General features: G+C 43.5%; 1 protein-coding gene across 2 annotated transcripts in view; it reads left to right on the top strand.

The window, feature by feature from the left end:
• AP3D1 (adaptor related protein complex 3 subunit delta 1) overlaps positions 1–25,285 on the top strand; it is a 136,953-nt gene that overhangs the window by 108,747 nt on the left and 2,921 nt on the right. For both annotated transcript variants that reach the window (XM_033954609.1, XM_033954610.1), the window contains 7 exons: positions 5,992–6,141; positions 20,073–20,120; positions 20,790–20,979; positions 22,325–22,413; positions 22,821–22,906; positions 24,958–25,079; positions 25,176–25,255. In XM_033954609.1, the coding sequence (XP_033810500.1) occupies positions 5,992–6,141; positions 20,073–20,120; positions 20,790–20,979; positions 22,325–22,413; positions 22,821–22,906; positions 24,958–25,079; positions 25,176–25,255 (765 nt within the window). The remainder of the gene's footprint in view (positions 1–5,991; positions 6,142–20,072; positions 20,121–20,789; positions 20,980–22,324; positions 22,414–22,820; positions 22,907–24,957; positions 25,080–25,175; positions 25,256–25,285) is intronic.

Raw genomic sequence — 25,285 nt, 5'->3', positions numbered from 1 at the left:
TGACCTGATGGTAGGCTCTCGGTATTCCAAAGAATTTTTGGAGGAACAGGACCTCCCCATTCTTCCTAGGGAGGTGCCTAGACTCCCTCTCAACAGTGTCCTTCTGCAAACCTGGCTGAAGAACTTGTCAAACCCTCTTACAGTCACGTCTGTGCCTTCAAAAATGGAATCGAAGTATAGGACGATTCCCCCTAAAGGGTTCGATAAGGCGCAGCTCTCACACCAGTCTCTTCTGGTGGAGTCTGCTCTTAAAAAATCACAGCCCTCACGGGTGTCTGCGGCGGTTCCACCAGGCAGGGAGGGGCGGACCCTGGACAAGTTTGGCCGCCGCCTCTATTCAAATTCCCTGATGGCCACCAGGGTTCTAAACTACGCCTTCACCTTTTCCTCCTTTTTGCGTGGTATGGTGAAGGACCTTCCTCAATATCGGAACTCGTTACCGGACTCCCAAAGAGCAGGATTCGACAAGTTTATGTCCAACCTGTCTCAATTGCGGTTGTACCTATTCCATGCAGTGTACGACGCCTTTGAGCTGGTTTCGAGGGTGTCGGCCCTCGCGGTGGCCATGCGCCGCTTGGCCTGGCTTCGCACCCTCGACATGGACCCAAACCTGCAGGAACGCCTGGCAGACTTGCCTTGTGTGGGGTCCGAGTTATTCGACGAGTCATTGGATGCGGCGACCAAGCGCTTGTCGGAACAGGAGCGCTCTCTAGCATCCCTGGTCCGCCCCAAACCTAGGCCCCCGCCGCAGAAACCCTTTCGGCCTCCACCGCGCCGATACCCTCAGAAGTCGACCCCGGCTTTCTCGAGACCGCCCCCGAGACGTCCGTCTCAGCGAGGCAGAGGGGGACAACCCCAAGCCCCGGCGCAGGGCCCTTCTAAGCCAGCGCCTTCCTTTTGACGGGATGAGCGGACGGGGCGGGTTCCCCTCCGCACTTTCTCAGGAACCCCTTCCTATCGGGGGCCGTCTTCGGTTCTTCCGGGAGGCATGGACCGGGATTACCTCAGACGCTTGGGTGCTCCGGATCGTCTCCGAGGGCTACTCGCTCAACTTTGTGTCCTCGCCGCCGGACAGTCCCCCAAGTTTAGTCCCCTGCAACCGTTCGCAGCTACCGACCCTTATAACCGAAGCCAAAGCCCTCTTGAAGCTTCGGGCGGTCGAGCCGGTCCCCAAGGACCAGTGGGGTACGGGGTTTTACTCCCGCTACTTTTTGGTCCCAAAAAAGACCGGGGACCTGCGCCCCATACTGGACCTCAGGGAGCTCAACAAATTCCTGGCCCGGGAGAAGTTTCGAATGCTATCTCTCCCGGTTTTGTACCCCCTCTTGGGGGAAGGGGACTGGATGTGCTCCCTCGACCTGAAGGAAGCATACACCCATGTTCCGGTGCACCCCGCCTGTCGAAGATTCTTACGATTCCAGGTGGGGGACCTCCACCTCCAGTACAGGGTACTGCCCTTCGGCCTGGCTGCGTCCCCACGAGTTTTCACGAAGTGCATGGTGGTGGTGGCAGCAGCCCTCAGGTCACGTGGACTCCATGTGTTCCCTTACCTGGACGATTGGCTCATCAAAGCCCCGACCAGGGAGGGGGTTATCTCAGCGACCCGACAGTCTATTGCCTTCCTGCAAACTCTCGGGTTCGAGATAAACTTTCCAAAGTCTCAGTTGAGACCGTCGCAGTCTCTTCAATTCATAGGTGCGGTGCTGGACACGGTGCGCCTACGCTCCTACCTGCCGACCCAGCGGGCGGAAACCTTGGTACGGATGAGCCGCCAGGTCTCCCAACTATCGAGGGTGTCGGCCAAGCGCATGATGATGCTGCTGGGCCATATGGCCTCGACGGTACATGTCACGCCGTTTGCGAGGCTACACCTGAGGATCCCTCAGTGGACCCTCGCGTCCCAGTGGCGCCAGGAGTGCGACCCGGTGTCTCGCCTCATTTCGGTAACTCCGCCCTTGCGGAAATCGCTGCGTTGGTGGACAGACTCTTCAAATCTGTCCATGGGGCTATTGTTTCGCACTCCGCCTTTTCGCAAGGTCCTGACCACGGACTCCTCGGAGTACGCGTGGGGAGCCCATCTCGACGGTCTTCGCACGCAGGGCCTGTGGTCGTCAGAAGACCGTCAGTGTCATATCAACGTGCTAGAACTGCGAGCCATCTTCCTAGCACTTCGAGCCTTCGTTCACATATTGCAGGACCAGGTGGTCCTCGTCCGCACGGACAATCAGGTGGCAATGTATTATGTGAACAAGCAGGGAGGAACAGGGTCATGGCCCCTCTGCTCCGAAGCTCTTCGCCTCTGGGAGTGGGCGGCCTCCCGGAACATCTTCCTCCGGGCAGTCTACATCCAAGGAGAACGGAATTGCCTGGCGGACAAACTGAGTCGACTTCTGCAACCGCACGAGTGGACTCTACACTCAGCAGTTCTACGCGAGGTCTTCGCTCGCTGGGGAACGCCACAGGTGGATCTGTTTGCCTCTCCGGAGACACACAAACTACCACTATATTGTTCTCGGATGTACTCGCAGGACCGTCTGGAAGCGGATGCCTTCCTACTCGACTGGGAAGGGAGGTTCCTGTATGCATTCCCGCCGTTCCCTCTGATCATGCGAACGTTGGTACACCTAAAATCGTCCACGGCCACGATGATTCTCATAGCACCTCGGTGGCCGCGTCAGCACTGGTTCTCCCTGCTGCTACAGCTCAGTGCCAGAGAGCCTCTTCCCCTGCCTGTCTCTCCTTCTCTGCTGTCTCAGAGTCAAGGATCCATGTTACATCCCAATCTGCAGTCATTGCACCTGACAGCCTGGTTTCTTGTTCCCTGACTCCTCCGGACCTGTCTCAATCGGTGAAGGAGGTGTTGGAAGCCTCCCGCAAGATCTCGACGAGGCTTTGCTATGCGCAGAAATGGACCAGGTTTTCCACCTGGTGCTCGTCTTTTCACCTGGATCCGGTATCAGTTCCGGTATCCTCGGTTTTAGAATATTTGTTTCATTTGTCGCGCTCCGGCTTGAAAACCACTTCGGTGCGGGTTCATCTCAGTGCGATTTCTGCTTTCCACCAACCTCTGGAGGGACGACCTCTGTCACTCCATCCCTTGGTGACACGCTTCATGAAAGGGTTACTCAGGGTTTGTCCCCCTCTTAAGCCTCCGTCTATCGTGTGGAATTTGAATGTGGTTCTGGCTCAACTGATGAAACCCCCGTTTGAGCCACTCAACAAGTCCCTCTTGAAATTTCTGACTTGGAAGGCGGTGTTTCTAATTGCCCTCACCTCCGCCAGGCGGATTGGGGAGTTGCAAGCCTTGGTTGCGGACCCTCCTTTCACTGTCTTTCACCACGACAAGGTGGTTCTCCGCACCCATCCTAAGTTTTTACCTAAAGTTGTTTCTGACTTCCACCTCAATCAGTCCATTGTCCTTCCTGTGTTCTTCCCGAAGCCCCACTCCCATCCTGGCGAGACGGCGCTTCACACGCTTGACTGTAAGAGGGCGTTGGCATTTTATCTTCAACGCACCAGGCCTCATCGGAAGGTTCCTCAATTGTTTTTGTCCTTCGATCCCAATCGATTAGGGCACCCAGTTTCCAAGCGCACTCTGTCTAACTGGTTGGCCGCTTGCATTTCCTTTTGCTACGCTCAGGCTGGCCTTCCTCCCCCGGGTCGAGTCACGGGGCACAAGGTCCGAGCGATGGCAGCTTCGATAGCTTTCCTCCGATCCACTCCGATGGAGGACATATGTAAGGCTGCCACTTGGTCTTCGGTTCATACATTCACCTCTCATTACTGTCTGGACACTTTATCCAGGAGTGACGGCCGGTTTGGCCAGTCAGTTTTGCAAAATCTGTTTTCCTAAATTGCCATCCTCCCACCTGCCCTTTTTTGGTTAGCTTGGAGGTCACCCACATGTGAGAACATCATGCCTGCTTGTCCTGGGATAAAGCACAGTTACTTACCGTAACAGGTGTTATCCAGGGACAGCAGGCATATATTCTCACAACCCGCCCGCCTCCCCGGGGATGGCTTCCTTGCTAGTTATGGAACTGAGGACCACGAGGTGGGATGCGCCCTCTAGTGGGCGAGAAGGCACGCACATGCGTGGTGCAGTGTGCAAACTTGAAACTTCAATCAAGTTTGCTTGAAAAGCTGTCCGCGCCGGGGCTCCGTAGATGACGTCACCCACATGTGAGAATATATGCCTGCTGTCCCTGGATAACACCTGTTACGGTAAGTAACTGTGCTATTTTGTATACCACAAAAAAAGGAAACACACAACCCCACGTGTGGAAATGTAAACCAGAAAAAAGGAGTGGGGAAGAGACACAGTCAACCAACTTCAGGGACAATCAGTTTATTGAATCAGCAGCGATGCCATTCAGCTTATGTGAGTGCTCATGTTTTTGGAATCACGTTGAGCAAGCAGGCTCTTCACAGAGTATTCCTTTTTGGTTTTGTTACTTGTATCCTGGTGCCATCTACTGGGTTTTATTCTTACACTGTGTTGGGGTATAGCACAAAGACTTTGTTAGGCCTGCATAATTTTGTGAACCATATTTCCCCGCTTATAGGCCACCCCAGTGTATAGGCTGCAAAAAAATGCCTATAGTGTTTTAAAACTGGTAGATAAGCCGCCCCATTTTATTAGCCACAGCTTATCTACCAGTAACTGGGGTGGCCTTTACAATTAAAAAAAATCATCCCCTCCCCCCTTACCTCCTTTGCTGGACTCACTGCTCCTCAAATCACGGCGGTGCAGGGCAGGAGAGATCTTTTCGATCTCCAGCCCTGCCCCGTGCTGCTTCCTGAGTGCCTTTGCTGTCAGTTCTTGCAGGACTCGTGAGTCTCACAAGTCCTGCGAGAACTGACAGCAAAGGCAAGCAGGAAGCAGCGCAGGTCCAGGCTGGAGATCGAAAAGATCTCTCCTGCCCTGCACCGTCGCGATTTGAGGAGCAGTCAGTCCAGTGAGGGAGGTAAGGGGGGATGATTTTTTTTTTAATTGTTTAGGCTGCTCCAGTTTTGCAAGCTGCACCCACTGTGCGCAGTGGCCTACATATGGGGAAATACAGTATATGTTATATATATTAGACACCTTTTTACACTGAAAGTATAATTATGGGAAGGGGGGTGGTATATAGTTATATCAAAGGTTTAATCAATATTTATGAATATAACACATGTATGATTTTTTTTTTATTACAAAATTTGTGAGAAGGGTGGGGGAGGGAGATAATTTATATATTGAAGATGATAATAGAAATAATTTCAAGTGATTTGTATGATTCAATTGATGTAATATTGTGAATAAGTTTGAGTTGAATTGTATATGTATCAGTTATTTTATATACATATTTTCAATAAATTGATTGTCCCTGAAGTTGATTGACTGTGTCCCTTCCCCACTCCTCTTTTCTGGTTTGCAAGTCTTATTTTAATCATTAAAACTAAGCCACGTGATAAATCTTCAGGGTGTCAAGAGCTTAGGACTGTGTCTAACAAGGTAAAATACACTGCAGGAGTAATGGTGATATGAACAGTCATGGAAATCCACCAGCACACCATTTTTTTTGTGTGTGTGTTTTTTTTTTCTTTTTACAATTCTTTATTCATTTTTTCATCTTACATCAAGTACACAATATTACATCAGTTGAATTATACACATCACTTGAAATTCTTTCTATTATCATCTTAAATATATAAATTACCTCTCTCCACCACACACCCTTCCCACAAATATTGTAATCAAAAATATCATACATGTGTTAGATTCATAAATATTAATTAAACCTTTAATATAACTATATACGACCCCCCTTCCCATAATTATAATTGTATTTTCATTGTAAAATTTGTTTGAATTTAATAAATATTTAGACAGCTGCCAGAAAGAGCTGGAAGTTGCAGAGTACAGGTGATGAGCTAGTGGATTTAGTTCTGATCCCTTGCATTAACTAGAAAGGCACCAATTTCTCCAAACCTTTTCTTTCTTTCTATAAGAAACCTGCCAAGCAAAAGAAGAAACACAAGAAGGAAAAAGTAAAAGCAAAAGAAGAAAAGAAATCTGGAAAGAAATCGCATCGGCAGCAGAGTGAAGAACAGGCAACTGATTCTCTGCAGAATGGAACAGTAGATGATGAAGCGCTTCCGGTATTTGCCCACTAACCTGAGGCACTGCCTTGTGTCTATTTGGTTCCCCTCTTCTTTCTTTCTTTCCTTTGCTTTGTGACAAATAGTAGTTTGAAACCAAAGAAAGACGTGAAGAGTTCTTTCCTTAATTTATGACAAACAAAAGAAAAAGACAAGCGAGATGTCCAAAAGGTCAACCAACGGGACTATTTATTAAAGTCTCAGCATCAGAGTCACAGAACTGAAGATTTTAAGGTCCCAACTAGGATCCCAGTTTCAGCATCCTTGGGTGCCTTCTTCAGGGGACAAACCAATGACTGAAAAAATAAATAAATGAAACATATACATACGAAATTTTAAAATCAAAGAAAAGTGTTTAGAAAACTAATAATAAATGTACATACTTTATATCAAGTGCTGTGCAAACATAATTAAAAGTGAAATCAAGGTATATCCATTCAAACAAATAAAATCGTAGAGGAAAAAATATATAAATGTAGAGGTGCACACTTCATATCAAACATCCATGCTAACATCATATACAAAAAAATAAAACGATATGAAATGGATAATGTGCAATAATATGTTTGTTTATTAAAATTTTTGACCGCACTTCTGTTTAACAACCGCATGGTTTACAAATAATAAAAAGAGAAAGGAATGCCATTAAAACAGAAAAGCAAGGGGCGTGGCTTGGAGCGCGCACGATATGGCAGCCTAACTGCAGCGCTCCCGTATCCAGGCAACAAACGGAATAAAAATAAAACTTCTACTTTTTTGAATCGCGATTAAAAACACATAAAACAACGTCGGAGATGGCGAATATGAAGCAGGGGAAAGCTGAAAAACCTTCGACATCGGGTATCTCTGCAAAAAGAACAAAAGTTACTCCTCTGTCACCATCGAGTGTGCCGTTCCCGATGGAGACTGAAGAACTCACTGAAAAGTCAGACATTATGACAGAATTGTTCAAAATAAAATTAATGCTGACTGAAAACGCCAACAAAATATCTGAAGTCAAAGAAGAACTTCTTATTATGAAACAAGAGATCCAAACGGAGAGACTGAGAATGACAGTGCTGGAAGAAAAAATGGAGAGGTTTGATTCCTTCACACAGGAATATGACAAAGATAAAAAAGAAGTAACAGCTTTAAAAAATCAAATGGTGGACATGGAAAACCGAGGAAAAAGAAAGAACATCAGAATTTTGGGGCTGGCTGAAAATATTGAAGGGGAAGATCCTGTGTTATTCCTGGAAAATCTTTTACCTAAACTGCTTCAGCTCAATTCAAAATGGCCGTTAGAAATTGAAAGAGCCCACAGAATTCCAACAAGAAAGCCAGTAAATCAGACTGCTCCAAGACCTTTGATATTCAAGGTGTTAAGGTATCAACAAGCTCAAGAAATATTAAAAATGGCAAAAGCAAATAAAAACTTGAATTATAAAGGATCAAAACTGATTTTAGTACCAGATTTTGCTAAATATACAGCAAACATAAGAAAACAATTCCTTACATACAGACAGCAGCTGAAAGAAAAAGGATACATATATGGATTATATTATCCATCCACTATGAGAATATCCAGTGGAAATAAATCCATATACTTTCAAGACCCGGAAAAACTGAAAGAATTTCTGACACAAAAAGAACCTAAGTTTACATAAAAAACAGAACAATTCAGTTGAAGAAAGAAGAAAGAAGAAAGAAGATGGAAAAAAGGGAAAATAAAGAAGAGTATTAATAAAAAAAAAAAATAAAAATAAAAATTAAGATATAATAAAAGGTATTAACTGGAAAAATAATTCATATTTATTGATATAGTGGATGCAATAATATAATATTATTTTATTAAATTAATTATTAATAAAATATTAGCATCCACAATCATTAATATTAATATTAAAAAAAATAAATAAATAAAAAAAAAAAAAAATATATATATAAAAAAAAAAAAAAAAAAATTTAAAATTTATATAAATTACATGTTTTAAACAAAATAGAAAATTTATTCAATCATATAGCATATTAACTTATTATGATTAAGGAATAATGAAATGATTTACAAAGAAATTATCATTAAAAATATTTATAGGAAAAATTTATTATTGATATATTGAAAATAAGAATAAAAAATGAAATATATTAATTTATTATAAAAACAATATTTCAAATTTGTATAAGAAAATTATAAGTTTATGAAATATATACAAGGAAATAATTTGATTATTGACAAGATTAATTAATAAAATAGATATCAAAAATAAAATTTTTATTTGAATCAATTATTCAGACATATTAAATGATAATGAAAAATAAGAAAATAAGTAACTGATTGTTTGATAATTAATAAAATATGAATTTATTATAAAACTTATTTATTGATATAAAATGTATATTTTATTCAACTAATTATTCAAATTAATTTATTATGAAGATGATCTATGAAAATGATTGATTTGAAATTTTATTAAAATTAATATTTATATATTTATATAAAAATGAATATATATAATTTATATGAAGATCTATATAGATATATATTGAAAAATAGAGCCATATTGTAATATGTTTATTTATGAAGAGTATAATATTACATGTATGCATGATATTGATTTTAATTTTATAAATTAGATATATATAATTCTTAGTAAATTTATAAAATATTATAGATTAAATGGATATAAATTCCAATTATATAAGGGTGGAAGTATAAAGAATATATTGAATTTAGAAATGTGTTTTTTTTTAGTAATAATATAATGAATTATTAGTTGCATGGAGATGGAGATGTAGGTTTTGCATGACCAATGCGTGTTCCAAATCAGAATATGATAATGGGTGGGAGGGGAGGGAAAATAATGGGTGGGATAGAACATGAATTATTAATGAATGTGCTAGGAGATAATCGTGTAAATTATCATAGAATATTGGTTAAAATATAATTATTAATTAGATGGATATAAAAATGTATTCGCTGAATGTCAATGGTTTAAATCATCCTATTAAGAAGAAGAAATTATTATCGTTCCTTAAAAATCAAAATGCGGACATTTACTTCATTCAAGAAACCCATCTTTCGGAAATTGAATCAAAAAAATTATCTGGAGGTTGGATTTCTAAATGTTTATTTGCACCGGCTTTAAAGAAAAAAGCTGGAGTGGCTGTTCTAATAAACAAAAAATGTAATGCAGATTTTAAATTAATTAATTATGATCCCTTAGGTAGATGGGTACATATCGAGATGGTCCTGGGAAATACAACCCTGAACTTATTCAATTTGTATGCTCCTAATACGAATCAAATGGAGTTTTTTAAACAAATTCAACAATTGCTCTTACCACTGGCTACATCTAATTTAATAGTAGCAGGGGATTTCAATGCTGTAATGGATCCGATTTTGGATAAAAAACCAAGTAAAGTTATGAAATCATTAGGCTTAGATAATTTGATAACATCTTGTGATTTAGTAGATATATGGCGAATTCTTCATTTTAATGATCAGGAATTTTCTTTTTGTTCTCAGGTCCATAAATCTTTTTCACGAATTGATTATATATTTGTTTCTAATAATATAGCGCAGCGTGTCTTAAAAGCAGCAATTGATTCTATTATAATTTCAGATCATGCTGGTGTGTGGATTAATCTTCAAAATAATGATGTTGAAAATTTTGATTTAATTTGGAGATTTAATAATGATTTATTAGCGGATTCAAAATTTCTTGAAGACTTTAAAATAAAAATGCAAGAATTCTTTCAATTTAATGAATCAGATGATATTAATGCTGAGATCTTATGGGATGCTTTTAAAGCAACTATGAGAGGAAATATTATTTCATATTCAACATTTATTAATAAACAAAAAAAAAAAACAATTTATTGAGATGGGAAAGCAAATTAAAATATTAGAAAATAAATTAATTGAAAAATGGGAAAATAATACACTACAAGAATTATTAAAATTAAAAGTTAAATATAATGAGATTTCTTCTCAAATTGTGAGGAAAGACATTTTCAACAAACAAGTACAATATTATGGAAATTCAAATAAAGCGGGGAAATTATTAGCAAACTTTCTAAAAGCAAAGAAAAGAAAATCTAAGATTATTGCAATTAAAGATACACAAGGTAACACACATACCAACACAAAAGATATTATAACACAATTTCTTGATTTTTATAAAGAATTATATACTTCCAATTCTTATAAAAATAAAGAACAAGACGGATTAACTTTTTTAAATTCATATATTGGACCAAATATTCCAGATCATATAAAAGGAAGTTTAGAAGAACCTATATCTTTAAAAGAATTAGAAACAGCATTGAAATCTCTTAGAGCTGGATCCGCTCCAGGTGGAGATGGTTATACGGTTGAATTTTATAAATTTTTCCAAAATATCATATTACCACATCTTTTAAATTTATATCAATATCAAATAAAGAATGAAAATATTTCTGGTACTATGGCAGAATCGATAATTATAGTCTTACCAAAACCAAACAAAGATCCTACTCTGGTTTCAAATTACAGGCCTATTTCATTATTGAATGTGGATAACAAATTAATGGCTAAAGTATTAGCATTAAGATTGGCAAAAGCTCTCCCTTTCATTATTGATGTACATCAAACAGGATTTATTGCTAAAAGACATTCATCAAATAATACTAGATTAGCATTCCACTCATTAAATTTAGCAAAAAATATAAATGATCCAGTTTTTTTTAATATCTTTAGATGCAGAAAAAGCCTTTGACAGAGTGGAATGGAATTTTATATACCAAGCTTTACAATGGTTTGGCATAGGATCCGGTTTTATTAAAATGATTCAGACATTGTATAGCTCTCCTGGTGCAAGATTATATATTAATAATAATTTATCAAACAGATTTAACTTGCATAGGGGAGTTAGACAAGGATGCCCTTTGTCTCCTTTACTTTTTGATATTGTCCTAGAACCTTTATTAATTGCAATAAACAAAACTAAGGAGATAAGGGGAATATCATTTACCGATTTTGAATTTAAATTATCAGCATATGCAGATGATATATTATTATATTTAAGAGAACCGGAAACTACTATTCCATGTATACTTAATTTAATAGAAAAATATGGTACTTTTTCTGGATATAAAATTAATTGGAACAAATCTGAAATTCTCCCAATAAATGTTCATTGTACCAAGGGATTATTTGATCCATATTCATTTATTTGGAAAGAAGATGGAATAAAATACTTAGGAATTATGATCAAAAACACAATTGAAGATACAGTCAAAGAGAATGAAAAACTTTTATTAAAAAAAATAACAGAAATGTGTGAGCAATGGAATCCACTACATCTTTCTTGGTGGGGAAGAATTCAAACAGTTAAAATGATGATATTGCCTGTGGTTTGTTACCAAATGAGTATGATTCCAATATTTTTTCAGGGGTCATTTTATAAAAAACTTAACAATGTTCTTACAAAATTTGTTTGGTGTGGGAAAAGACCAAGAATCGCTTTAGTATCATTACAAAGACCAATTGTGGAAGGGGGGGTAAATTTTCCAAATTTTTATAGGTATCATCAAGCCTATATCTTAAGACAGGGTATGTATTGGATCCTCCCAGACCTTTTAGAAAATGTACCAGATTGGCTATATTTAGAATGGCGGCTCCTGTTCCCTATATATCCAGAACAGTTAATAACTATAACAATGCCTAAAAGATACAAAGATCACAGAATTTTATTTGACACTTGGAAAACATTGAGATATATCAGTAATTTATCATCAGAACCTATTGCTAAATCTCTAAATCAATCAATATGGATAAACTCCAGGATCAAGATTGGCGGATTTAAAATCGTCTGGAAACAATGGATAAATGCAGGAATAAGAACATTGAATGATGTCATATCAGAAGGATCACTGCTTAGTTTTTCACAATTGCAAAATAAATTTGGACTAAATAAAACACAATATTTTAAATGGATGCAATTGAAGCAGGCCATTCAGGTAGGGTTCCCTGAATGGAAAAATCTAAATAATCAATATAGTTTACAGGTTCTATGTTTCCAGACGGATTTTTTGGGTCACCAAGCCGCAAAATGGTACAAATTAATATATGGATTTATAAATAAAAAAAAGAAAACAGGTCTTAGGGATATTTGGAGTATTGAGATTGGTCAGACAATTTCTGAATCTCAATGGCCAAGATTTTGGTCCTGGAGATTAAGATCTACAAGGTCAGCATCTATGAATCAAACATGGTTATTCTTATTACATAGAGTATTTTGGACCCCAACGCGCCTGCAAAAAATAGATAGTACTAGATCAAATAGATGCTGGCATTGTAAATTGGAAATAGGGACGTTAGATCATTTAATCTTTTTCTGTCCCTATGTAAATGCATTTTGGAATTCAATTTGGCCCCAAATTAATAACTTACTAGAAAATCACGTAGGACTCTCATATGACACCATATTATTTGGAACTGCAATGAGAACTAAGAGTCCGATTTCAGCAAATAATAATAAGCTATTATTAATACTAACAGGAGTCGCCATGCAACAAATTACTCAAAATTGGAAAGACTATACCAAATTGAATTATACATTCTGGTGGAACTCTGTTTGTCATATTTATAAAATGGAAAAAATATTAGCGATACAACAGGGAAATCTTCTTAATTTCAAGAAAATATGGCAACCATTGACAAATTATTCTAATGATTAGTTTCTTAGCACAATGATAAAAATTGTATATGAATGGGGTGGGATTTGATTAATTAATGGAAACATATTATATAAAAAGGGAGAGGGAATTATATTTTATATGATATTGAATAATCTTTTTCATATTATATTTTAAATATTATGAATTAATAATGATAATATTTCAGATATGTAATAATTAATATATATTGTATGATTTAAATATTGTAAGAATGGAAAATTTATAAATAAAAAATTAAAAAAAAACAAAAAACAGAAAAGCAAAAAATAAAAAAAATTAGTCTAAAAAGCCTAAAAAGTTGCCAAAGAGAGGACTCTACTCCCAATATTTTCAAGGAAATACTAGACCAAAGAGATGAGTCTTAACGTTGATCTGAATTTACATAAGAAATTTACATAAGTGAATCACAACTGGAAGAGAATTCCATAAACTAGGAACAGATGCAAAAAAGCTGAAGCCAATTGCACCAAATGAACCAGAGGTAAAGTCAATTGATAAGCAGATGCTGAACGCAAATTATGAGTAGGCCTGTAAGGAACTAATCATTTCCCCAAATAGTCAGGATGACCAGATTGTAGCACTTTAAAGGCAAGTGTTAAAGCCTTGTGGATAATATGAAATTTAACAGGTAGCCAATAGTACTCCTTTAAAAAAGGAGAAATATGATCATATCTCCGAGCATTTACAAGAACTCTAATAACAGTGTTCTATATAGTTTGCAGTTTCTTAATAGATACTGATGTAATCCAGTGTAAACAATATTGACTAGATTTAACACATGTTAAAGAGAAACAAATAGAAAGGAGCTGCAACAGGATAAGAAAGAAGGGGAAAAAAACCCCCCAAATGATGGAAACAAAGTATCCAAAGAAGTAGTGGAAGCAGACAGGAAAACCATGAGGATGCATTGAAAAACATGAGCCATGTCTTAGAGTTTGCTGTAACTCGGGGCACTCTGATTGAAATGAAAATGCAAGTATCATACCATAGAACTTAGAGCTCAGTATGTATGATTAAATGGAAACTTGCAAGATTTTCTTTAGCAACATGCATAAAGAAGGCAGCTCTATATATGTACGTGATATAGGTGATTTCTACAAAGTAAGAATGAACCTGAAATTGGGATCCTAGTTGGGATCTTAAAATCTTCAGTTCTGTGACTTTGATATTGAAACTTTAATAAATAGTCCCGTTGGTTGAACTTTTGGACATCTTGCTTGCTTTATAAATAGTTGGTTAAACCAAAAAGCCTGCGGATGAAATTTGGAGAGAGATCTTTAGTTTAAAGAGTTAGTAAATGCTGATCATTTTTTTATTTTCCTGTAATCCTTCACTTTGCAGTGTAAACACTTCCTTCTTTAGCACTCTCCAGACCAGTAGAGGTTAACTTTACGAATGGGTATATATCTAATCATGACCAGCAGGTGGAGACTGAAAACAAAACTTTGGGACAGTATATCCTAGCCCCTCCTCTCTATTTCCCTCAGTCTTCTTTCAGTCTCCAGCAGGTGTTGAGTGATCTGTACCCATCTCCCTTGGTAGGGCTGTTGGAATTTGTTTAGGGGGTTTATTGTCCCTGTTTTTAGCCGGACGGAGCTTGGGCGGACTCTGTTTGGGGGTTCGTCCGACCTCGGGGGTGTCAAACCCGGCGGGTCACGAGCGGGGTCCCTCCCCCCACTTCCTCCACCTCCCCACATTTTTTTAGAGGAGCCTCAGCAGTAAGCCTTGCCCCCTAAATCAAGCAAGGCATATTGCTTCGAGAGCCTGTGGAGTCTGTTCTGTAAAAAAAAAAAAAAAAAAAAAATCCTGAGGTAGTGCTGGTCTGGAGGGTTGTTTCCCTTTAAGAAAACTGTATTTTACTGTATTTTTTCATGTAACCAGCACTTTTTTATAGCTAGGTCGCGTATGGAGCAATTGTGCCCTTCTCCGGGGGAGTAGGCCACAATTTTAGTCCAGCCGCGAGGCACTCGCGGCCGGCCTGAACTCGGCGGTTTGGGTCGGTGAGGTGGTGGAGCTCCGTCGGCAGCGGCTGCAGGCGCCCAGAGCTCCCCGCCGATGGTGCCTCGCGAGTCGGCTTGGAGCAGTGGGGAAGCCCGGTCTTCCACAACCGCCCACGGAGGGATTCCCCGAAGGATTCCCTCTCAGCTGATTTTTTGACAGCTGATGCCGGCTTGCCTGCTTTAGCGGCTGAGACTATTCAGGTTTCTCAGCCGCTTCAGGCTATGGAGGGAGCTTTTTTGGCGGGAAAACCGCCATCTTCTCTGTCTGGCCCCTCCATTTTGTCTTCCACCTCAGGTGACCTTCCCCCTGTTTTGACTATGCAGGGGCAAGGTTCTGCTGGGTCCCCTGCTGTGGCAGGGAGTCCCTTGGGACCCTCGGGGGGTTTTTCTCCTGAATTTTTCTTTTCTTTATGCAGAGCCTATTTTCAGGCGGCTGGGGGTCCCGGTTGCGCCCAGGGGGTTTCGGGGGGTGGGTTTTCCTCCGCGCTCCCTGCGGCTTTGCCTCTTTCGTCTGGCGTGACGTCCCCTCCGCCGCCTCCCTTGTCCAAGCGTCCGCGGGTGTCGTGGGACGAGAATTTGTGGTCGGAGGAACGGGTCGGTCTGGAGGAGGACCTGGACCCTTCTGAGGAGTTCCAGGACTCTCTGGAGGGGACGGAAGCTGGCGGCGGGTTGTCGGATTTCCCGTTCTCCAGTGACGAGGCGTCCGTGGTGCGCCTTTTTCAGAAAGATGAGCTGCCTGACCTTATTCAACAGGTTTCTACGGTTTTGCGTTTTGAGGACGCGCCGCCGGAGACTCCGCGTGTGGGGGACCCCCTGTTACGGGGGATCCGTTCCGTTTCCCGCTCTTTTCCTATGCATCAGGATATTCGGGATATTATTCTGGAGCAGTGGAAAACGCCGGAGACGCCGTTTCGGCTGGCGCGCAGCATGGCTCGCCTGTATCCCATTCCTGAAGGGGATCGGGCTACGTTAGCTTCGCCGGTCGTGGATGCGGTGGTCTCGGCAATTTCCAAGCGGCATACCGTGCCTGTTGAGGGCGGTTCTGCCTTGCGGGACCCTGAGGAGCGCAAATTGGAGAGCATCCTTAAGCAAAATTTTCAGGTCTCTGCCTTTGGGGTCCAGGCGGCTATTTGTGGGGGACTGGTCGCTCGCGCCGTGTTTCGGTGGGCGGAGCGGGTCTTGGATCGAGAGTCTGACGACTGGTCTCTGGTGGATCAGGAGGTTGCGAAGATTGAGATAGCGGCCTCATTCCTCTCAGATGCGCTATATGACTTGGTGCGGATATCGGCTAAGTCTATGGCTTTTGGCGTGGCCGCAAGGCGTGTGTTGTGGCTGCGCGCTTGGGCGGCGGATGCTGCGTCCAAAGCTAAGCTTACTAAATTTCCCTTTCGGGGGTCGTTTTTGTTTGGAGAGGACTTGGATAAGTTGATTCAGACTCTGTCGGACTCGAAAGTTCCCCGTCTGCCGGAGGACCGTGCCCGCCCGGCGTCTCGGGGGGGTGCGGCCCGGGGGCGTTTGCGGGATTTTCGCAAGTATCGCCCTGGGCGTGGGGCTGCTTCTTTCCAGTCTCCGGGATTTTCCCGGGGTCGGTTCTTCCAGCGCATGCAGCCCTTTCGGGGGGCCCGTCGGGGGGCAGGGAATCCCTCCGCCGGTTCCCCCGCTTCCCGTCCTGCACAATGACGCCTTGCCGGCGCCCCCTTTGGTTCCGGTGGGGGCTCGGCTGCGCGAATTTTTCCCCAAATGGGCCGAGATCACGTCCGATCAGTGGGTCCTGGAGGTGGTGCGGGACGGTTATGCCCTGGAGTTCGCCCGCTCTCTGCCGGATTTTTTCCTCGCTTCTCCGTGTCAGACTCCGGGGAAGACGCAGGCTTTTCGCCAGACCCTTCAGCGCTTGCTAGATCTCAGGGCAGTTGTTCCGGTGCCCCCTCCGGAGTGGGGCACGGGCAGGTACTCCATTTACTTTGTGGTGCCCAAAAAGGAGGGGACTTTTCGGCCCATCCTCGATTTAAAAGGGGTCAACAGGGCTCTCAAGATTTCCTCTTTCCGTATGGAAACTCTGCGGTCGGTCATTCTGGCGGTTCAGCCGGGGGAGTTTCTCACTTCTCTCGATCTGACGGAGGCCTACTTGCATGTTCCCATTCGGGCCTCTCATCAGCGTTTCCTGCGCTTTGCGATCTTGGGTCGGCACTTTCAGTTCTGTGCGCTTCCCTTTGGGCTGGCCACGGCTCCTCGGACGTTCACCAAGGTGTTGGTGGTCGTCGCGGCAGCCTTGCGGTCGGAGGGTATCCTGGTACACCCCTACCTGGACGACTGGTTAATTCGGGCAAAGTCGTTGCAGGAAAGCTCCCGGGTTACTGCTCGGGTGGTGGAGTTTCTCCGGTCGCTGGGCTGGGTGGTCAACCTTTCCAAGAGTCGGTTGGTCCCGGCTCAGCGTCTGGAGTACCTAGGGGTGCTGTTCGACACCTCCTTGGGGAAGGTCTTCCTCCCAGAGGGCCGGGTGAGCAAATTGCAATCTCAGATTCGCCTGCTTTTGGCGTCCCGGTGTCCTCGGGCGCGAGATTTCCTCCAGGTCTTGGGGTCGATGGCGGCGTCCCTGGACGTGGTGAGGTGGGCGCGGGCCCACATGCGTCCTCTCCAGTATGCTCTGCTCCGGAGGTGGTCTCCCCAGAGGCACGGGATGGATGTTCCGGTTCCCCTGCGAGGCTTGGCGCGCTGCAGTCTGCGTTGGTGGCTCCAGACCCCTCACCTAGTTCAGGGGGTGGGTCTGGATCTCCCGCAGTGGACGGTGCTCCTGACGGATGCGAGTCTCCTGGGTTGGGGGGCTCAGTGTTTGGGTCACTCAGCTCAGGGCACCTGGTCCGCGGAGGAGGCCGCCTGGTCGATCAACGTGTTGGAGACCAGAGCGGTCCGTCTGGCGCTGTTGGCTTTCCACTCCCTGTTGCTGGGCAAGTCGGTCAGAGTGCTGTCGGACAATGCCACGGCGGTGGCTTATGTCAATCGTCAGGGGGGCACCAAGAGCACTCAGGTGGCGCAGGAGGCGGCTCTGCTCAGGTTTTGGGCGGAATCCCATCTGCTGGACCTCTCGGCCTCTCATATAGCCGGGGTAGAAAATGTTCAGGCAGACTTCCTCAGTCGTCACTTCCTAGATCCAGGAGAGTGGTGTCTCGGCGCCGAGGCGTTTCAGTTGATAGTGCAGGCTTGGGGGCAGCCCCTGATGGACCTGATGGCCACGGGTGGCAACGCCAAAGTGCCCCGCTTCTTCAGTCGTCGCAGGGACGGTCTGGCCGAGGGTCTGGATGCTCTGGTCCAGCAGTGGCCAATGGAGGGGCTGTTGTATGTGTTCCCTCCTTGGCCGCTGGTGGGCAGGGTGCTTCTTCGCATTGTTCACCATCCGGGTTTGGTGGTGCTGGTGGCGCCGGATTGGCCTCGCCGTCCGTGGTATGCGGATCTGGTGAGGCACCTGGTAGCGGATCCTCTTCCTCTGCCTCTCTCGGACGACCTTCTGATGCAGGGTCCCATTCCCATGTTCGACCCGTCTCCCTTCTGTCTTACGGCGTGGCTCTTGAAAGGGGTCGCCTTAGCAAGAAGGGATATTCAGACAAGGTGATCTCTACACTGTTGGGGTCCCGGAGGCTTTCTACCTCTCGGGCTTATGTGCGGGTTTGGCGTCTCTTTGAGGAATGGTGTCGGGCGCGGGGAGTGACCTCTTTTCGCGCTTCTCTGCCTAACATTCTGGAGTTCTTGCAGGATGGCCTGGATAGAGGCCTGGCTTGGTCTTCTCTCCGGGTTCATCTTGCGGCCCTGTCGGCTTTTCGAGGGTTGGTGTCAGGTCAGCGTTTATCGGCTCTTCCTGATGTGATTCGGTTTTTGCGGGCGGCCAAGTTGCTTAGGCCTCCCCTACGGCCCTCGGTTCCCTCTTGGGATCTTAATCTGGTTCTCTCTGTTTTGGTGCGTCCGCCTTTCGAGCCCTTGGACGACTGTTCTTTGAAGGACCTTACTTTGAAGGCGGTCTTTTTGGTGGCCATTACTTCTGCTAGGCGTGTTTCTGAGCTGCAGGCTTTCTCTTGTAGGGCTCCCTTCTTGGAGTTTTCTAGGGAGCGGGTCGTCTTGCGGCCTGTTCCTTCCTTTCTGCCGAAGGTTGTTTCTCCTTTTCATGTCAATCAATCGGTGGTTCTCCCGGTCTTGGGTGGTCGGGAGGGCTCTTCTGAGCAACGGCAGCTGCGCAAGTTGGATGTCGGTCAGGTCCTTCGCTCTTATGTGCAGCGGACCCAGGAATTCCGGAAGTCCGATCATCTCTTTGTCCTCCTGGCGGGTCCTCGTCGGGGAGCTGGCGCTTCTAAGGCTACTATTGCGCGCTGGATCAAGGAGACGATTGCTTCCGCTTATCTTCTGAAACAGCAGCCTGTTCCGGAGTTTCTCAAGGCTCATTCCACTCGGGGTCAGGCGGCTTCTTGGGCTGAGTCGTCGCTCGTGCCTCCAGTGGATATTTGTAAGGCTGCGGTTTGGTCCTCCTTGCATTCCTTTGTTCGTCATTATCGGGTTGATGTGCAGGCGTGTCGGGACGCGGTGTTCGGTGAGCGTGTACTGGTATCGGCCCTTCGGGGGTCCCGCCCGTGAGAGGGACTGCTTTGGTACGTCCCATTCGTAAAGTTAACCTCTACTGGTCTGGAGAGTGCTAAAGAAGGAGAAATTAGGTTCTTACCTGCTAATTTACTTTCTTTTAGCTTCTCCAGACCAGTAGAGGTCCCCACCCTGTCTGTTGTTGTTGTTGTTGGGGCTGTTGCGCGGGCAGTTTTTGGTTTTTGCTGCGGGTTCTAGTATTTTTCTAGGGCCGGGGAGAAGTGAAGAACAGCGGCTGTGGCTCGGCTGGCTTAGCTGGCGAGCTGTGGGGACATTCTTCCTTCGGGAATTTCTCCTCTGCATTTTCCAACAGCATTTTGGGTATGTTATTTGTTACTCCTTTCGGAGTATTGTTTTTTCTCTCTGTTGTTTTCCAGTTCTTGGTTCTGCTTGGCTATTCGGCAGACTGAGGGAAATAGAGAGGAGGGGCTAGGATATACTGTCCCAAAGTTTTGTTTTCAGTCTCCACCTGCTGGTCATGATTAGATATATACCCATTCGTAAAGTTAACCTCTACTGGTCTGGAGAAGCTAAAAGAAAGTAAATTAGCAGGTAAGAACCTAATTTCTCCTTAACAGTTCTGACTTCTAAACCAACTGTCTTGTTTTTCAGCCCATGTCCAGCTATTGCCTCCTTGCCGAGAATTCTTACATTAAAATGGTGAGTGCACAATAACAGTACAGAACACACTGATGTATTATAAATCACAGATTGTACTTATTTATTTATTGAAAAATTTATATACCGTATACATAGAAACATAGAAACATAGAAATAGACGGCAGATAAGGGCCCACGGCCCATCTAGTCTGCCCACCTTAATGTCCCTCCCCTACCTTTGCCCTGTGAATAGATCCCATGTGCCGATCCCATTTGGCCCATTGACAACAGGGGTGTCCATCCTGCGGCCCCGTGAAGTATTTTGTGCGGCCCTGGTCAAGGGCGATACAGTATTTTCCTCTGCTGCCCCCGGATGTTTACCGTCTTGCCGGCTCCCTCCTCTGTCTTGCTGCAGCGTTTGCGCATTTGTGCAGCCCCAGAAACATTTTTTTCGGCTAATGTGGTCCAGGGAAGCCAAAAGGTTGGACACCCCTGGCATACAACTATGCAGTTTCCATATCGCACACATAAAATCTACACCATTTGGATGGTCAGCAGTTATTTGAGATTACTTTTTCAGCCCAAAGGGGTTTATGGGCAAAGTATACTGTGTTGTCCAGTGCAAGGCCAGCTGATGACATGCACTGTTAACCCAGATCCATTTTTCAGTAGTAATGGTCCCATCAAAATAGCGGCTTATCAAGTGCCCATTTTCTATCTCTATCACAGACATATGACATTCAGGGTGAACTTCAGAAGGAAAGCCAAGTCACTGTCTCCATCATCCTGGAAAACCTTAGCAGTAGCTCTGTAAAGAACATGGAGCTTAATGTTCTGGACTCGCTCAACACTAAAATGATGCGACCAGATGGAGTATCCGTACATGATGGTATCCCAGTTCCATTCCAGTTGCCTCCTGGTAAGGCCAGTGGGACAGTAGGAGGTATATACAGAAGCCTGGAGCTTGCATCGGCTCTAGACCTTGCTGCAGGAATGAATGAGTTTATCTGTAGTGCACATAATTGATAAGTTTTCTGTAAACAAGTTATAATAGCAGACAATTTTTCTTTCCATGTAGACAGTGGACATTGATGCATAAGGTGAATATATGCTGTTCAGAATGATAATGGAAGACTGAACACTTGCTTATTCAGTTGTTGGAACTCTTTGAGTGCACATTCTGGAAAATTCTAGTTTTTTTGTTTTGTTTGTTTTTGCAACAAATAGAACTGATTTTATACTGCAAGAAAGTAATATTTAATTAAAGTTACATATGGTGGTGAATATGGATACATTAGCTTTAGGAGTAGGGTTATTGTACATCCTGGAAAATCCAGACATGTCTGGGTATCCAGACTTTTTTTAAAGAGGGAGTCCGAGTTTAGCCAGCTCTCCCAATTCCCCACCTACCTGCTCCCCGGCCGCTGTAATTCAGTATTCGGGCAGCCAGCAGCAGCAACAAGATAAGCTTGCTGCCTTTGGCCTGCCCTGGAAGCTGCCTCTCTGCAGATTCCACCTACATGGGAACAGGAAGTTGCTGCAGAGAAGCAGCTTTTGAGGAAGGCCAGTGGCGGGCTCACCTTGCTGCTGTTGCTGGCTGCCTGAAGATTGAATTACAGTGGCCAGGGAGTAGATAGGTAGGGGAGTCAGGAGCTAGAGAGGTCGTGAGGTGAAGCAGCATTGGAAGAAGGAGGGGAGGGAGGGCTGGAGAACAGAATGGAGGGAGGGCTAGAGAAGCATTATGGGAAGGAGAGAGTACTGGAGAAAAGAGCATGGAGTTAGGGTAGTGCTGGAGGGGAGAGAGGGACACACAAGGGGGAGGTTGGTGGTTGGAAGGAGAGGGAGAAAGAAGCATCTACAGGAGAAGGGGGGTTGGATGTAGAGAGAGAGAGAGAAAGGCACCATGGGAAAGGAGGGTTGGAGGGAGGGAGAGAAGCACTTAAAGGGTACAAGAATGAGAAGAGACCAAGGAAAATGAATGGAGTTTGGGTAGAGTATGGGCAGGGTCATATGTCCTCTTTTTTTGTCTTTTTTTTTTTTGTTTAGTAGGAAGGAACTGTCAGTGGTAGAAATAGCAGTGAAAGAAATATTTGTGAGAAATCTCTGGAACTAAATTGTTATGGGAGTTGGGAGGTCTTGATTTTGTCATTGCATTTGGGTGCAAGCTGATTGAATGAGCAGAAACAGAGTTTGGGAGAAAGGAGGCAGGTTCTTTTCACATTTTTAATATGCTGGTTTCGTTTCTTCTGTTTTCCCCTCTGCAGGAATCTCTAACGAGGCTCGGTTTGTGTTCACTATCCAGAACATTGTCATGCCTCAGAAATTGAAAGGAACATTATCCTTCATAGTCAAAGTAAGAGCTGCATAGTCTCTGCTTTGCAGCAAATGTCCAAAAGCCCTTACAGAAAATATTGGTGGATAGTTTAACATGATGATCTGTTTATTTCCTTGCTGTTTTGGGAGAAACCATGGGCATGATGATTTCATTTTCCATGGTGCAGTAGTCCTAGCTTATGATTTCACTCATAGTGACACTCTTTGCTAATCTGATTGTTCCCAGGCATGCTGGAGACATGATGGTAGGTTTCCCAAAAGGTTTATTAAGGTTTACTAATTTTACTGAGTGCCCTTCATTACAAAAAACAAAAACAAAAGGAAAGCAGCATCTTTTGTTAATTTAATTGTTGCCCATGCCAGCTGGGTTAGGTGAAGGTGTTTCAAGGCCATTCTCTTAATGGAGTTTCGCTTGATCTGTTTCAGGACGATGAAGGATCATCCCATGAAAAACTAGATTTCAAATTGCATTTCAGCTGTACTTCCTACATGATCACAACGCCTTGCTATAGGTGAGAGCTTGCACATCACTTAAGACACTTCATACTGCATTTGACTTCAATAGTTCAGTGCTTGCATTTTCCTTCCTAGGTGTGTGCTGAGCCCGGAAATATGTACCTAAAGCTTCCTGTCTGTAGTTCAAATGAAATATTTCACATCTTGGTCATTGTGGGTTTTTAATACCAGACTGCACCTTCTGAGTCATCTTATTCCTCTCAGACTAGGGGTTTTATTGCTCTGAGCTCTGTTCCCTTTAGGCAGCCTTCATTGGGCTTAGTGTTTTATCTCCACATGTTTTCTAAGTGTTTGTGGTTTCTGTTTTTTTGTTTTGTTTAGTTTTGCTTTTTTTCTCCTAAACTTTAGAATCGTGCCTATGTAGACGCTTAGGCCACCTAACACTATTTCCAGCATGGGCCATGCATACTTTGGCATTCGGTTGCCTAAAGTGCCTACATAGGTGCGATTCTGGCTCCTTTTATTTAGGCACTGGTAGGCGCCTCAACCTTGCTGTTTCTAAAGGCGTTTTTCAATTAATTTAAGTGTCGGTAGGGCGCCTACCAGCGCCTAAGTTTAGATGCTAGTTTTAGAATTTCCCCCTTAATTTATCTGCCAAATATTTAGGTAGACCCAATTGAAAAGCATATACGAGATAGGAAAACTTAAACTCTAGCATTAATAGGCAGCCAATGAAGATCAATCAAAATTGGTGATACACTATCACATTTTTTTCTTTTCAGTAACCAGCTTCACAGCAGTATTCTGGACTAATTAGGCTCCAGTCAACTGGAGATCAGTGCATGAACCCTTTAATTAGATTAGATTTTGACAGAAAAGGCTTTAGCTGCCTGATCAATTTCATCCGGGAAAAAAACAAGATTTAAACTATGGCATTTATCTAAACTGAAATTTAGCAATTACTACAGTAAAACCCCAAAGTTTTACTGTAGGCAAAGAAATACTTTGAATTTTTCATAAAAATATGAATGTATGACTGAATATTTTAAATATATATTTTTATACATTTAAAAAAAAATGTTGATAGAGTTCTTTGATTTAAAATTCAGGCTAGCAAAATTTGTTTAAGTAGTTTGTATAACTATACATATGTCAATAATTTTTTCTTTTTTTGTTCATTTTGTAGAAATGTTTGCTTTTAATTTGTTTGCAGTTTGCTATGCATGTTAGTTGCCTGAAGTAATACTTTTCAATATAGGAATTAATAAGTTGAAGTAAGTAAATATTTTGCCTGTGTCCCCTTAACTTCGTAATAGGTCTGGGGCACTAAGTCCTAGATTCACTAACGTGCCCGATCCATGGCTGATCCGCAGGCCGACTGATCCACAACGGGTCAGGATGCAAATGTGGGCGATCGGAGGAACCGACCACACAGATCGCTCTCCAGTGATCCCGACGCATGCGTAGACCATCTACTTTGCTTGTAGATGGTCTGCGCATGCGCTGGCCCTCCGTGCCCAGCAGAGCTGGAAACTTTTTTTTTTTTTTGCTAAACCTCAACTTCTTCATGAGCCAATAATTTTAACCTGCTTTAAACCTGTGGGTTAAAATCGCGGGCTTGCAATGTGGGGAAGGGCAGGAGAGTTGTGGTGCAAGAAGAGCAGAGAGCAGGGCAGCGAGTTGGGACGGCAAGAGGAACAGAGAGCAGGGCAGCGAGAGGAGAGTCGGGGCAAGAGCAGCAGAATGGAGTCTGAAAAGCCATGAGCGAGTGGTCCCCAGCAGTCGCTTCTTGTTGATTGGCCAGCCCAGTCGGTGTTACAGATTTTTGTTTTGTGAATCACGTCCTTTCTACTTTGCATGCTGTTCTCCCTCATTTGCATGTGCGGATCGGATCAGAGGATGATCGGTACAGAGGTTAGTGAATCGGGTCGGAGGAAAATCGGGTCGCAAAGGGGTCACAAACCGATCAGTACACAATCGGTAAGCTTAGTTTGTGGGGCTGTATGTGTAGACAGATCGTCAAAAACAAAGCTTTAAAATTTGTATGCTCTACTTACATTCTTAAGAGTTTTTTTTTAAAAAGATGCACCTGTTTCCCTGTTTTCAGTGATGCATTTGCTAAATTGCTGGAATCAGGAGAGCTGAAGGCAAGTTCCTTAAAAGTGGATGGTGTCACCATCTCTTTCCAGCACCTCCTGGCAAAGATTTGCTTCCACCATCACTTCTCAGGTAAGTAACCTTTATAGCAAGGACAGGACTACAGGGAGAGGAGTTTTTGTGTATGTGTGTGCACACGCAATAAAATGTACTGTTTTTAAATTGCAGTTGTTGAGCGGGTAGACTCTTGCGCATCTATGTACAGTCGTTCTATTCAAGGTCACCATGTTTGCTTGCTGGTTAAAAAGGTGAGGCCCAAGCAACTGTATTTGTGGTTA

The sequence above is a fragment of the Geotrypetes seraphini genome, chromosome 8, assembly GCF_902459505.1.
Source record: "Geotrypetes seraphini chromosome 8, aGeoSer1.1, whole genome shotgun sequence".
NCBI lineage: Eukaryota > Metazoa > Chordata > Amphibia > Gymnophiona > Dermophiidae > Geotrypetes > Geotrypetes seraphini.
Note: the sequence above shows the minus strand (reverse complement) of the source record. Positions and strands in the feature narration are given on the sequence as shown.